Consider the following 16,251-nt stretch of genomic DNA (forward strand, 5'->3'; position numbering starts at 1 on the left):
GCTGAAGTTGTCTTTCAATTCCTCTCATGTAAATATTTTTCAAGTCATTATATCCACAATACATCAGCTCACCATCCATCCCAAAAACATGGTATCATAAAATCCCTAGTTTCTTAGACCACACAAGATTTGTTCTTCTGACCCATCTTTAAAACAAAAGCTTTACAAGGTGGTCTGAAAAGTTCTCGGCCTTGACCATAGATAGCAACACTATCTGCAAGATTTTTTTTTCCCAAGTTGGTACATCTGTCATAAGATTCCATGTGAAAGTGCAAGTCATTCAATCAAGTAGTTTGTTTTATACAGTTGTCCAAAGCAAAAGTGTTGTCTGCATCCCTTGCAATGTATAAAATTGAGTATCGTGTGGTTATAAAATTCTTTCCAAAAGAAATTCATTCGAAGTTCACAAAAATTTATGCACTCTTCTCCTTCATTTTCGACAATTAAGAAATGGGCTGCCAAGTTTAAACATGGCCGTACCAGCTTTGAAGATGATCCACAGGAAGGACGTTCAAAAGGTGTAACACCACCAGAAATCATTGATCAAGTGCACAATATGGTATTGGATGACCGGCGAGTCAAAGTGTGTGAAATTGCATAGGCATTTCAAAAGAACATGTAGGATATGTTTTGCATGAAGAATTGCAAATGAAAAAGCTTTGTTCAAAGATGGGTGCTGTGCTTGCTCACAGCAGATCAAAAACGCACTCACATGAAAATCTCTGAACAGTGCTTGGAGTGTTTTAACAAGAATAAAAACTGATTTTGTGTATTGATTTGTTACTCTGGATGAGATTTGGATTCACCATTACACATCGAAATCCAAACAGTGAACAGAAGCCGGTTGTTCAAAGAAGACAAAGTTGGTTCCATCAGCAGGAAAGATCATGGCATCAGAGTTTTGGGATGCTTAAAGCATTTTTTTTATTAATTATCTTGAAAAGGGTAAAACAATAACTAGGGAATATTATTCCAATCTTTTAACCCGACTAGATGAAAAAATTCATGAGAAAAGACCCAGTTTGGAGAAGAAAAAAAAAAAGCATCTTTCATCAAGGCACAATGCACCTGCTCACAAAGATGTTTTGGCAATGGGAAATTAAGGGATCTGCACTATGAATTATTGGAACACCCACCCTATTCCCCAGATTTGGCTCCCTCTGACTTCTATCTCTTCCTAAAACTCTTGCTCGCTGGTCAGCGTTTTTCTTCAAATCAAGCTTTTAACGCGCTTTTAACCCTGTGGAGCTCGCAGCTGATCTGACATATACAAAAAAAATGTTTAATATAAATATTCTTACACAATTCAGTGTATAGCTTAGAGGTCATGAATAGCTGTGCATTCATATGTTAGAGTGATATTCCGCACTGTTTTTTGCTGTCAGTTTGGTTTAACACGTTATGTAAAGGTTTGTGATATTTGACAGTAAATTGTATCTGAGATATACCGCAACCTCCGACATCAGTATAATATAGTTTAGTTGTTTTTTTTTATTCTTTGTTCAATAATTTCTAGATTGTAACTGAAAATAAATAAACCATCATATATTACAGAAATAGAGAGTCAAAGGCTTGTTTATCATACATGTCCTCCAAGAGATGTGCTTTACATTATGGAAAATACTAAGGAAAGTGATCTGGGGCTTACTCCACCTTTACTACGAGTTGCCCATAAGGTTGCTTATGCTTGCATCTGCCGAAACTTTATATTCGGCACAAAACTCTTGTAGTTTCTATATTCGGCTATGAAATAATGTTGGATTCAATATCCACTTAATTTGTACCATCATGTATTATATTTGCAGTGTTTTTTGTTTATGTTTTGCTTATTTGCTGAGGTCTGGAGAGTCATTTTGCTTGTTATCGTAGAATTTATGCCAATAAGAAAAAAACTAAAACTTCAAACGACTCTTGATAACTTGTTTTGATAAAAAAAAAATTGTATTAAATAATGTAGGTACAAGTATTTATTAAACATTTACTTTGCATTCATTTTTTATCTTTCCTAAAAGAATACCATATAAAATGAATTATTAATACAGTAATCGATCATGGACGAATTGTAATTTTTACCATTGATTATTAGATTTGATTAACGCGATTTTGTTATACGTGGTAACATCAAGGGATTAATTAACTGCATTTTTTATGCAGTTAATTAATCCCTCGAGGGATACCTGTATCCCTCGAGGAAGATTCAGGAAGATTATGGTGAAAAATAAAAATAATTTTGAAATTATAAATCCATTTTTTCATTGTTAGGCCAAAAACTTTTCAGATCACCCTCATACTTTGACAATTTTAATCCAATAATAATCCAAAAAATAATTAACCACTCTCCTATAAAGCAACCCAGACAAGAAGAAGCCCACAGCACTCCTATACCATATATTAAGGGCATCTCTGAATGTGTGGCAAAAATTATGAAAAATATATCAACTCATTGCTACCTATAAACCCATCAACCAAATTCATAACCTGCTACCTTCTCCAAAAGACAAACAAACCACTGATGCTACCTGGCATATACCAAGTATCATGTTCATGCAGCTTGTCTTACTATGGACATACAGGAAGACCTGTACATAAACTTATCTCTGAACATCAAGACCACACCCATCTTATCAAACTGCACAAATCTGCTTGGCACAACATGGAATTGAAAACACTAACCACAGGATCTAATGGCAAAACACTAAGCTGCTGCATAGATACACATATAAACATGAACATTTATACAAAGAAAGTGCAGAAGTCCTACTTCACTGACCTAGTCTCAATCATAACGACTGCCTCACTATTTCAAAAAGTTCATTCACTATTCCACCATATTTAAATATGATACATAGCTGATGTCAAACATTATGTCAAATTGGCAACTCTCATCCATTCACCTAAGGACAAACTCTCTTCTTTATCACATCCAGGAGTTTATGGAGTGCCCTGTTCTTGTGACGGGGCTTACTATGGACAGACAGGAAGAACTGTTGACATCTGCCTTGGTGAACATAGAAAATACATCTGGCATTATCAATGGCAAATTGGGTCTAGCAGACCATATCTTGGATACTCCTTCACACAGGATCGATACGAAGAAAATGGAAGTGCTACACACAAGTCATAAGTCAGAGAGATTGTTTTTGGAATCAACAGAAGCTTTAAAACATACTCCAAACTTCAATAAGTATGGCTGCATAAATTTACCAAAAATATGGGAGACAGTCATTTTAAGATTTAATTAATACTTGTTTTCCCTCTTTTTCCAACATAGATGCCTAATTAGAATCTCAGTTCCTTGTGTTGTCCATGCAATTTTTGGAACTAGTCCCACTGTTATAGGAAACTGTTGCTGTTTCACGCATGTGACAAACTGTTTATGTGTTCTGAAGATGCTGGATATAATACCAGCAGAATATCAACAAATAAGTTAATAAATATCAGTTATTTTCTTATCAATCTGTGTTGTCACCAATACCACGAAAATAAATTAACATGTATCGCGAACACACAAGCCTTTCCATGCGTTTATATCTCTATATATATATATAAAAACTAATTTTAATTATTTTCAGCTTTGTTTCCATTCATGAACACGTGACTGTATACCTAGAGGGATTCCAATTAAACACAATAGCTGTACTGTTTTCTTATCAGAAAAAAAAAATAAAAAAATCAGCTAACGCCTTTTTATTCCCGTATACGGGAGTAGGCGAGGCCATTTAGCCCTATCTAACTTTTGGAGACTGAGTGGGCAGTTCAATCTCCACTGGTACCCAATCAGAGACAGATGGCATAAAGCTATCACTAATTAAGCAGTACGCAGTGAAGAGAGACGGCTCAAATGTGCCGCCATCTCGTGGTCCCCAACCCTAACACAATATATTTAATGTCTGAAATAATGTGGGTTCTACGGTTGATTTTCTTGAGTTTACAGGACGAAAAACCCGAGTTTCCGGGAGGAAAAACCTGCTTGCCCGTGCCAGAGATCGACTAACTCGGGAACCGGTCAAAAAAAGGCTTAGAAAAATTTCCTCTAGTCGCCGACTAGACTCGAAACTAAGTCTTCCTTCGTGATGCCAAGTGCGGCGGTGTGCAAACGCCACATCCGCTGAGCTACACAGGCCCTCTGTTTTCTTATTCAATTCCTTATTGTTCTTCATTGTTTATACTGATGATACGCAGGACAAAATATTTACATAAATTTATTTTTACTGTTGCACACATTATTCTATAATTAAGTGTGTTCTGTATCTACTTTTATCTGCCTTTGATTTTCCAGATTTTTTCCTATACAATTTTTGCACTGGTTGTTTGATTAAATGATGAGGTAAACTGGATCCAAGATTGTCAAGAATTTGTTTGAGTGACTTTAATGGGCATAATGGACATAACTTGAACTTACCCAGTGATCCTGACACATCCAATGATATATTGGATATTTTTCCAGAGGAAGAGATCGACACTGGTCGTCAGGACCGGCCTTCTCTATAAAGTTATTTTCAGCAGATACCAAAGTCCATTTTTTCTGTGGGGGTGTCTGGTAGTTTATCTTTAAGCAATATCCTTGCCATAATTTTTTTGACAAGTCAGTTCTAATCAAATGGAACCATTTTTGGAGAGTTGTTTCTGGAGTAAGACTGTAGGTCATGCAATTGATGCACTCAATAGAAAAGCACTCATGATCATAAAGTTCAGGTATGGTGAAATATCAAATGGTGCAAAAAAAGATGCTGTTGACATTTGCTTTGCTTCTGCCTTCTCAGCACAAGAGGATTTCAGGACAGGTATAGTGGTGGCTAACTTCCTTTTTACATCCTGATCTATTTTGTTCCGTTTTAATTTTTTGTATTTTTTTTTTATTCTGCTTCCGACATGCATGGGAGTAAGATGGGTTATCACCCTGACAGTTGGCACATTTAATTTTCTTTGCACACAAGATATGTTATCATGTTCTTTACTACCAACATCTGTCACAGGTGGCAGAGCTACAACAGGCATATTTCTGATATTTAAAGCATCTTAGTGGATCAAGGATTTATAGTTTAACAGGACTTGAGATACCTTGCTTTTACAGATTTAAGTGTATCAAAAGTATGGATTATGTTCTTGATTGGAACCAGGTGACCATCACCACATACACAATCTTAAGTGAAGAAATATGAAAGGATCTTTTATGCACTGACATTAAAAACTATAATTATATGATAAAACAAGTAGCAAAAATAAATAACTTCTAGGTAACATAATTTAGATTCCAGTTACTGAGCAAACGAGAAGCGACTGTATTTCTGGTAATAGGTAACTGAACGCAGCTACTTAGGCAAGGTAATCTGGTTAAGCATTCTCGTCAGTGTGAAGGATTATCACACCTTCTAATGGATATGATAGTCAAATGCATTTGATATCCATGTTTTTTCAACAGGTGGTCCGACTTGTATCCAGGATTTGCTGGATGTATATATACATCCTGGCCGGTTGGGAGGTTGCGATCGAAAAAATTGCAGCTTAATTTGCATATATCCGAGAGATACATTCATTACTAGTATGTGCTGAAATGCGATAAAAATCAAAAAACTACAAATATAATACATGATTTATTTTCAGTTAAAATCTAGATATTATTGAAAAAAAAAACAAATAAAAAAAATACCCAACTAAACCAATGTTATACTGACATCAGAGTTCGCGGTATCTCTCAGATATAATTTACTATCAAATATCACTTTCAACTATCATTCTCATCATCAGACTCGAGTAACAATCTCTGAATCTCTTCAACATCTGATGGATTATCCTATCAATATATTTCTCCAGCCATTTTCAATGGTAAATAAATAAATTAAAAAAAAAAAAAAAAAATATATATATATATATATATATATATATATATATACTGACATTGGAGTTCGTGGTATCTCTCAGATACAATTTACTATCAAATATCACACACCTTTACATAACCAAACTGACTTCAATTTTCTAGCAAATAACGTTTTCAGCGAATTTTTCCTGCAATGATTTTTCCCCCACGATAAATTTTCCCATGATGAATTGTCTGTGAACCTAGCAACACAGCAAGCCTTAAGTCCTGACCCCAGACACTGGGGTGAGAGACTTACTACAACACTGACCCTTGCAGACAAGCCCACTAGCTGATTGAGCCAAGCCACCCAGGACCATCTGTCTTGCTGAAGCAGGTACCAAAATAGTACATGACTACCATGATCTCTCTTTCCGGATGTACATGGTTTATACCACACAGCAAATATGGTGGCAGAGTGTTGGATCTCATTGATGGTTGTCTGGCAAAAAGGATAGCAAAAAAAAAAAGACATGAGAAGTAGAGTGAAAAATATGAAAAGAAAAGCAAAGAAAAAGAGATAGAATAAAAAGAACTAGTACTATCACTGGGAGGACACCTCCATCAAGAACAGGAGCCCCACAGGAAGGGAAGCAAGATCAGAGATTAGTTTGCAGTCTCAGATGAGAGATCCTAGATTCTCTCTATATTAATCATAAAAAATATGGTTAAGAGATGAAATGTAATCTACCACTTTGGTAAAGGTGCAGAGTTAATTTGTAACCAATGACATTTTCCATGTATTTATGATATCAGATGTAGAATTTTAATGGAGGTTGCTATTTATACAGAAAACTTGCTTTAACAGAATATATATTCAGACTTATGCTGACAGTCAAAAGTTTGACATTATCGAGACTAGTTCACAAAGCTTGACATTTTTCTCTAATGACAACTTCTAATTTAATGATCATAATACATTCAAATCCAACCAATCAATGAGTTCAGCCTGACAACAATTAGGAAGAAACTTTTACAAAAATACAAATTCAAACAATCTGGGGTTGAGGACATCTCTATGTTTATTCCCTATGTCAAAAGAATTTTGGAAAAAAATTACCTGTTCCATATGGTGAAAAGAATGTGGAGTAACTGAACTATAAGGAATAGTTGTAATTTTTCTTTCAGAAATCTTTTGACATAGGGAGTAAACACAGAGGATGTCATCGAGTGTTATGATGATAAAAATATTTTTATAAAACTCCCACTACAGAATAAAGTGCCCTAATTTCTTCTTAGTGTTCCAAAATTTTTTTTGTTCTTGCAGTCCAAATGAAGCATGAACATTTGTGAAAATAATCACAAATTTGTTTAATGGAATGCAGCAATTCAGTCGAGTATTCACTCTCTAGAAATTATGGAGACAAAACATCAGTTGGAGCAATTACTTAAAACTAAAATAAAATAAACCTCAAGATTTAAACCTTCATATCAGTGGTGAATTCTCCATGCTTGCTATGCTTGCTGCACAAGCTCATTAATTGAGAAAGAAGTACTATTTATTTGTTAATAAATGCATGCATTTATAAGCATTCCATTTAGGCTTTTATTTTTGTAGACAGAAGACGTCTTAAGCTTGCGTGGCAATAATTGAGCTTTGCGTTGTGTATCGAAGGCCGATGCTTGCTCATCTAGTCAAAGCTACCTTGGCTTGCTCGGTTGTAGAAGCTTACAGGTCCTCGCAGCAGCACTGTGATTTCATGCATGCGCATAGCCATTTCACGTTGTCTCACTCTGTTGCTTAAACCACAGGCTTCAGCAGTGAGCTTCAGCAACCTTTACAAGTGTGCGTGTTGCTTGGGAAAATTAAGTTATAACCAACTTCTTATCATGATGTTATTGACCAGTTCATAAAGAAGAACCATAGGGTAGAATTTGTATTCAAGTAGCTAAATTGAAAACTAGAATATCATTTGTAAAATAAACGTTGTATTTGTATGATTAAACGTACATAAATTTCCAAATACAGTCGGGTCTCTTTTTATGCTGTAGATACGTTCCACAGAAAACCGCACATAAAAAAAATCGCGCAAAAAAAGACCTAACTTATGTTGAAAAATCAGGGATATGTTCCATAATTTTCTAAAACCGCATAAAACCTAAGCAATGAATTAAAATAAACCTAAAATTGCATAAAAAAAGTTTATGAAAATTCAGGATAATAAGAATGCCTAAGTTTGTTTTAAAGCTTTATTCATTTAATTTTATTGAAAAGTAACTTTTTTTTAAAATTTTGTTATCAGAATTATCATCACTATTAGACAATATTCAGCAACATTTGCAAACTGGTGTGAAATCACTTTCATCACTAGAAGAGATAGTCAGTGCATCAGATCTGTATGATAAAGGCAATGGTTCTTCACAAACAGAATTAGCTTCACCCTTGTTTTCTGTGCTGATTTTTTTCTTCTGACAATGTAATCAGTGATTAAACTTTGCGATGATGATTTCACTAATTTCTTTATACAGCTATTGATATCCAGACATACAGTTCTTCAACTCACGTTGGAATTTAAAGGCTCGTTCAGAATTTGTCATTAACAAGAAAACGATTTTCCAATTTATTGCACAGTTCAAGATCTTCTTGAATTATATTTGCAGTGAGGGGGACAGGTTTTTCTTCTGCTTCACTATCATTTTCTGGATCTTCGACGATATCTAAAGTTAATTGATATCCAATAATATTATCGTCACTTAAGGCATTATCCACAAGTAATTCGTCTACATCATTCTGGCTAAATGTATCAAAACCTTCTCCAATTTCATGTGCCAATGTAATGATTTCATCTGATAATGTAGATGTTTGCATGGTTACAATACATCCAGGCCAAGCTGCTTTCCAGCAAGCATTTAAAATTTGTGGCCTTATTTCAGTGATAGCAGATGCAACATGATTTAAGCAGTCCAAAATAGAAAATTTTTTCTCCAAACATCAGTTACTGTTAATGATTCATTTTCTAGTTTATTCAATATAAATTGAAAAGTGTGCTTAATGTAATATTTTTTAAAAATAGCAATTATGCCTTAATCTAATCACTGAATAATGCTTATTGTATTGGGTGGAACAAACACTACTTGCACATTGGATGTTCTAAATGCAGATGACTTGGTGCATTGTCAACAATTAATAAAACTTTAAAATAGAGAGCTTTTTTTGCTTCATGTATGTTTCCACTTACAAAGCAATTGTTACCCAGGCCATTGTATTAGTCATCCAATGTAATACAGTCATCAAATTGCAGTTGTTTTAGATCTTTGCCTTTTTAGAGCATATGATCTTAGAAATCGATTTACTAGGAGGGGTTTCAATATTAGATCTCCGGATGCATTGCTACAAAGTAACAACGTTACTCGATCGTTGCTTGCTTTAAACCCACTTGTTTTTTTCTCAGACTTTGCGATGCAAGTTCGACTAGGCATTTTCTTCCAAAACAATCCAGTTTCATCAGCATTAAACACTTGAAGATGGTGGGACAATATCCACCATCTTCAATAATTTTGGCTAACTTCTCTTGAAAATTTTTGGCTGCTTCTTCATCTGCTGCTGCAACCTCGCCTGTAATCTTCACATTATGAAGTGCATTCCTTTTTAACCCGGTTTACTATCCTTTGCTAGCCGAAAATTATTTATCAGCCTGGGAAATGGAAATAGACTGTTCCAATTGCTTCATCTGTTCATAAAACGAAGAGCTTTTTGTTTAATTAAATAACCACTTATAGGAATTCTTCTTTGAGTTAATTCTTCAATCCAAATTAGAGCGCTTGTTCCGTGTTTTCTAATAAAGCATCTCTTGAGTACGATGATAATTTGGCACTTAGTTTTGTGCCAGAAATGACAGATTTTCTTATTGCTACTTAATTTTTTTTAATTGCTCTTATAGTAGATTCACCTAAATTAAAATGTTTTACCAATCATCGTATATCCCTCTCCTTTTGCTAAGTGATCTAAAATTGTAATTTTCATTTCCAAAGAAAAGCAGTTTCTTTGGTGCTTTTTTCCCTCCACTGGGCCAATTTAATTAATTATTAATTAATAATAAAAATCAGCTAAATTAACAAAATAACCAAGGTGTTCCACGAAAATTTCAGGATTTGTGAAGGGTTTCGGTCATAGGAAAAGTTTGGGAAACGTTGGATTACCCTATTATCGGAATGGATTCTCCTTCTGTTGACGTGCAGAAGTGTCAAAGGGTCTCGTATCTGTGGGCGTGCACCGCATAACTTCAAATCCGCATACAAAAAGACCTGATTGTATATAGTTTTAAATGTTCAGTACAGGTAACCCTCATAACGCGGTACTTATACAACACGGTCTACAAATTGTAGTAACCCTTGTTTAACGTGGTACTTATACAATGTGGTTTTGACAAAAACAGTCTAGAAATTGTAGTAACAATTTATTTTTTCATAAATTTTTCACTGCGCGACTTAAAAATCAAAAAATCAAATTTTATCTTCGTTAAATTTGTGTCTGCCTGTATCGCGCAGGAAGTTATAAGTAGCGAATTTATATTAGGGGAAACATCCTTTAGCATGCATGTACATCAATTGTATACCGTATAAAGTGTTTATTGTTGAAAATTGTCTTTGTTTTCTGCCAGGAAAGTGCATTAAAAATCATAAGTGCATTATCTCAAGCTGAGCACTTTATTTTCTGGTGAGTTACATACATAATTAATATGTAATGATTTTTTATGTAAAAAAATCATTTTTATAGTAATGGCCACAAATTGCATTGAAAGGGAAAAAATGAATATTGAAAATAAAATTCTTCTCGAAGAAAAAAAATTAAAATCATGGATCACTAAAACATCAGATATAGCATAACAACTCTTTTAACCATTTCCGAAGCCTGACCACTGGTGAGGGAAAGAAAGAGGAAGAATAAAATTTAAAACACCCCCCCCCCCTCTATACCGTATTTACTTGAATATAACTCGCTTTTCTTCCCAAAATTAAAGTTAAAAAATCATGGTGTGATATATGCAGGGATTTTCGGAAACTCAAGTTTTTCAGGAAAAAACTAGACTGACATTTATAATTAAATCTTCAGTATTCATTATAATTTATTGGATTATTTATAAAAATGCATTTAAATTTTAATTATCAACGTTATTTACACAATCCGCCACTCATCTTCATCACATGACATTTTAATCTTTAGCAGCAATGCTTCTGTAATGAAATTAAAAGTTTCATTATTGCTTGACCTTTGATCAATTTGGAATCATGAGATCTTTACCAGCACGCTATAACTTGAATGTTTCTCCATGTTTCAATAAAAAAAAAAAACTATAAAATTTCAAAAAATTAACATTTGACATCTGTAGACAGCATATGGCCACTCCCATACCTTACTGGATTTTGGGTACGAAGTTTACTGCTAGAAGAAGTGTTAGGATCGCAGATGCCCTTTCCACACACAGTGAGTAGGACAATCACAAACATCATGGCAGCATGAATGTTTATGATTGTTTGAATGTTTGTGGGTTGGAATCCCATGGTGGTATTCAAACCTGCAGTCTCTTGGCTGGAGAGAGTGAATACACTAACTACTCGGAAAAACAGGCGGCTTTAAATCAAAAATTACCAGTAATTTACAAGACTTGAGATACATTATGCGATACAATAATTTACAAGACTTGAGATATGTGAATTTTTCATGAATGACTAACGAGAAATGAAAGCAGATTGTGAAACGGATAGCGATGGTAGATATAGCACAGCAATGATAATTTCTTTTTTTTAAAATAAAATCAGGGGTGCGAGATATACATGAGGGTGGGTTATATTTGAATAATATGGTAATAATAGTAATAATCCTAAATAAAAAAATAAAACAAAAAATAAGTTAAAAGTGAAATTACATCAATTGTCACTAGTTAAATTCTCTATAGTTCTGTTAATGTTTTAGGTTGTTTTTGTCCACTGACAAGGTTTAACGGAAAATTTATTATTTACTTATTTAGTTTATTATGTGGGATATTATTAATTTTATAACTAATTTTTTTTCTTTTTCTAAATTAACATGTTACTCTTCCTCTCTTTCTCTCACCAGAGGCAGGGCTAGGGAAATGGTTAACAGAGTTATGCTATCCATGTGTTAAGACTTAAGTGCTGGAGAAACATTTGTTAGAGGCTTAATAGAGAAACAGCACTGAGAAAGGATTAAATATATTATTTAACACTTCCAATGTTTTGTCTGTCACTGTCATCATCAGGGAGCACAATATGAGACTTATAACACACACACACTAATTGAAATGACTAGAATCGTAACTAGTTCAAAAACAAGAACCTTCAAAAAAACCTGGATTTGGCCAGCACAACTTAAAGTAGTCCAGGAAAAGAAGAAAGCATATTGAAAAAGTTTCTAGAAAATAAATCGACAGATGTCCTAAAAGAATACAGGGAAATATAAGAGAGCAAAGCTATATATAAGAGTAGCTAAACAAAAGTCATGGGAATACTTCAAAGAAAGAGAGGCAGAGCGTTCTGGAGGCTATTGAACACTTTTGGACATTGACTGTATTGAAAAAAAAAAAAAAAAGGCTTAGAAATGGAAGAAAGTACTGCAAAAAGAATCAAAGATAACAAAGGTGACATGAAATCTGAAGATAAAGATATCCTCTGTATGTCAGGAGTAATTATTTTGATCGACTATTAAATGAAACAAGCAGTGACAGAACTGTAGCAGAAAATTTTCAATAGGAATGCAAACAGGAATACATAATACTTGAATTAGAAAAAGCTGTTCAAAACTTGAAATGTGGAAAGGCAGCTGGGCAGATGATATTTGACCAGAATGCTTAAATGAGAGGTAAGATAAGGATGCACATCATCTCTGCAGATTGCATTAGAAAAGAAAGTGACATTCCTGATATTAGAAACCGAAATATTAAATTTAGCTCTTTTCTTTATGCAGATGATATCGAACTCCTAAACACATCCAGTGCAAGTGTATAGGATTCTCTAACAAAATTGCATAACAGCTATGACAAATTTGCATGAAAACCAGCAATAAAAAGACCAAAAGTGAAAATAGGTAAAAACCTAGAAATTTCAACTACATTCTGAATAGAAAGCCTATAAAACAAGTAAAATATTTAGCTATTTAGGCACAGTTTTTAGTGAAGATGGCAACTTAAATTTCAAAATAGACAACAGAATAAGCAAAGTTGGTATACTGGGAAGCCAGTTGAAGAAATTTATATGGAATAAGAAAGAAATTAGGCAAAATGCTAAACTAGCAGTATACAGGACATCAAGCCAGTTTTAAGTTATCAATCTGAGAAATGGTTAGAAATAAAGCACTTGATCAAAGATTAGAGACCAAAGATATGAGAGCTCTGAGGACAATTACTATAGGGGAGTGAACTGATGGAAGCAATGGCAGAATCATTAAAAATGAAGATATTAGAAAATATCTTGATATTTTTAACACTGAAACAATATGTTAATAGAGCTAATTTAAGGTAGTATGGCCACTTAAATAGAATGGCTGAGGAAATGTTAGCAAAACAGGTGTTTGATGCCAAGATGGCAGGAAAGAGACAGAAAGGAAGACTAAGGTCCAGATGGATTGATTCGGTCAAAAGTGCCAAAGAAGATTGAAATGTTAGACATAACAATACTGGTGCTGACAAGTAATAGACTAATTTGGAGAAAAATTGATGAGAGGATATTATTAATAATGTAAATGTTTTCATGTAGTGATGTCATACATAGTGATATATTAATGCATAATATATCTCAAATACATGTAAATTCACTAGTCTGAAGACCCCTTGAAAGTACATATCAGGAAACTGATGGCAAATGCTGACCACCATGTAACACGAGTGAAAGAAAATTGTCTACCAGACCACATGATAAACAAACTGAATGACTTTCTTTTGTTGCAGTTCTTTTAAAATGAGATCATTCAAAGAATCTGCAGAGTATTTCTTTAATAACTTAATCATTGTAAATATCTCATAGACATGAAAATGTTTTTACTGAGAACAGAAACTTAATTTCTGATGATGATGAAATATCACCTTTTTTATAGTTGCATATTGTGAACTATTTGAATGGACTTAATGGTTCTGATCATCTTAGTTGATATGGTTACCAAAATATTGGTATAAATAAATAATTTACACTCATATTACAACTTCTGTCTCAATTTCATTTTAATGCATAATATATCACGAACACATATAAAATCATGAAACCACACTTCTAATTATAAAAATCTCTGCCCACTATATATATATCTCCTTTCTCTCACTTTTATGTACAATATTAAGTAATCATTGACCTGAAGCATAAATACATTAGAATCTTAGTTCTGTAAGAAAAAAGGTTCATTCGTCTAGCTGTATTTTTTTCCTGGATAATTTAAACTTTGAAATAGTACAAAACTTACTTATGAAAGGTGGTCTAACAGCCTGGTCACCTGGCTTATAAAGAAAGTGATATTCTCTCCATCCTGTAGTCAGTGAATTACTTCCTTCTATTACTATTTCTGGACGACCTCCAACACCAGTCATTCTATGAATAAAAAATTATTCTGTATACAAGAAATTTCTCTTCTATATTATGCAAAAATATCAACATGAACTTAATGTAATAGATAATAATGCTGTACTCTCTTTAATATTTAAAAAAAAAACTGCTTCTTAGCCAAGTGATTATTATTATACGGACACCTCCATAGAGTCTGAAGACTCATTGCAGCGGGAGATCCAATTTATCCACACAATCTATCATAGCTCTCCTTGAATTCATTAACAGACCAAGCATTCACAACTGACTGTAGCAACCCATTCCGCTCATTCACCACTCTCCAAGCAAAAAATCTAGCTCCCCTGCCTACTGACCACACCTTTATTTAACTTCCAGGGGTGACTGATTGTTCTGGACCCCTCTAGCCAAGCGCTGAAACATTTCCCCTGATTCTATCCTATAAAATCCTTTAAACAACTTAAATGTTTCTATCATCTCCTCTCTTTTTCTCCTGTCAACCAACTTCTGCAATCAACACACCTTCAATCTATCCTTATAGGGAATATTCCACAGGCCACTCAGCATCTTGGTCACTCATCTCTGAATCCATTCCACCACTTCCTCATCCAAGAAACCCAAGGGGACCAGACTTGAGAACAGTAATCCAGATGTGGGCATATCAATGCCTTATAAACAGGAATTACAACTTCCTTATCTCTACTTGTTAATGTGATCTTAACTAATCAAGCAATCTTATGGGCAACCTTGGCAACCACAGCAATATGTCCTCTAAAACTTTAAAGCTTGTAATCTACTTATCCCAAAATGCATAATTTTACATTTCTCATCTTAAACTGACACCCATTAAATTTTGCCCATACTGACAGCATATTTAAATCACATCCTGAAAACTCTCCAGCGCCTTGATTAACTATTACTCTACCTAATTTTGCATCATCAGCAAACAACTGAATATTTCTTTTCAGGTTATTTCCTGTATCATTTATGTACAAATTAAACAGCAATGGCCCCCAGTACTGAACCTTGTAGCACACCACTAGTCATCTGTTTTTGCCTCAATTCTGTTCCATATACTACTTTTTGATATTCGTCCAGCAGCCATCCTCTTATCCACTTAACCAGTTCATATCCATCCCCATTTATTCTAATTTGTGTAACAGTGTTTCACGTGATATTCTGTCATATGCCTTTGTAAAATCGTCATGTAGCCATTTCCTCTACCCAACTCAACTGTTATCTATTATAAGAAGATAGTAAATTACTAAGGCATGACCGACCCTTCACAAATCCATGTTGACCCTCATACAGTATCATATTTTTATCTATCAATTCTTGAATTCTCTTTTTCACAAATTTTTCTAGTACTTTTACCACCATGTCTGAGATACCGATTTGTCTATAATTTGCTACTGCAGTCTTAGAACCTCCCTTATGCAAGGGAATTGTTTTCTTTCTTTCTGCACTCTATCAGAGCTGAGACTTGAACAGTTTAGCCCAAGGCATTGCCAGTTCCCTTGTACATTCTTGCAAAATCCTAGCTGATATCCCATCTAATTCCACAGCTGTATTTACATTGAGATTCTGCAATATCCTAAGAACCTCCAATTCATCCACCCTGTTCCCACATTAGTGTCTGCCACATAGGTCAAATCTTTGCAAAGATATATGCTTTGCAAGCATATATCTTCCTCACTAGGAAGATATATGCTTGCAAAGTGGTCACTCATCACTCAACTATTTTATCCGCTTTTGTCTCCTCCTGATCATCATCACTCATTAAGGTTAATCTTCCATAGTCATTCTTCCTCTTACTTTATACATAATGAAAGAACTCTTTAGGATTTCCTTTGGCCTGCTCAGCTAAATTCTTCTCATAACCT

General features: G+C 34.2%; 1 protein-coding gene across 1 annotated transcript in view; it reads right to left on the reverse strand.

Annotated features, from left to right (window-relative positions):
- The window catches only part of LOC150092681 (lipase maturation factor 2-like), a 332,985-nt gene that overhangs the window by 61,948 nt on the left and 254,786 nt on the right, over positions 1-16,251 (reverse strand). The window contains exon 12 of the mRNA XM_090414594.1: positions 14,271-14,395. Coding sequence (XP_090270720.1) covers positions 14,271-14,395 — 125 coding nt within the window. The remainder of the gene's footprint in view (positions 1-14,270; positions 14,396-16,251) is intronic.

This window comes from Typopeltis vanoorti, chromosome 25 (genome assembly GCF_054136105.1).
Source record: "Typopeltis vanoorti isolate ZY-2024b chromosome 25, IOZ_Tvanoo_1.0, whole genome shotgun sequence".
In the NCBI taxonomy this organism is placed as follows: Eukaryota; Metazoa; Arthropoda; class Arachnida; order Uropygi; family Thelyphonidae; genus Typopeltis; species Typopeltis vanoorti.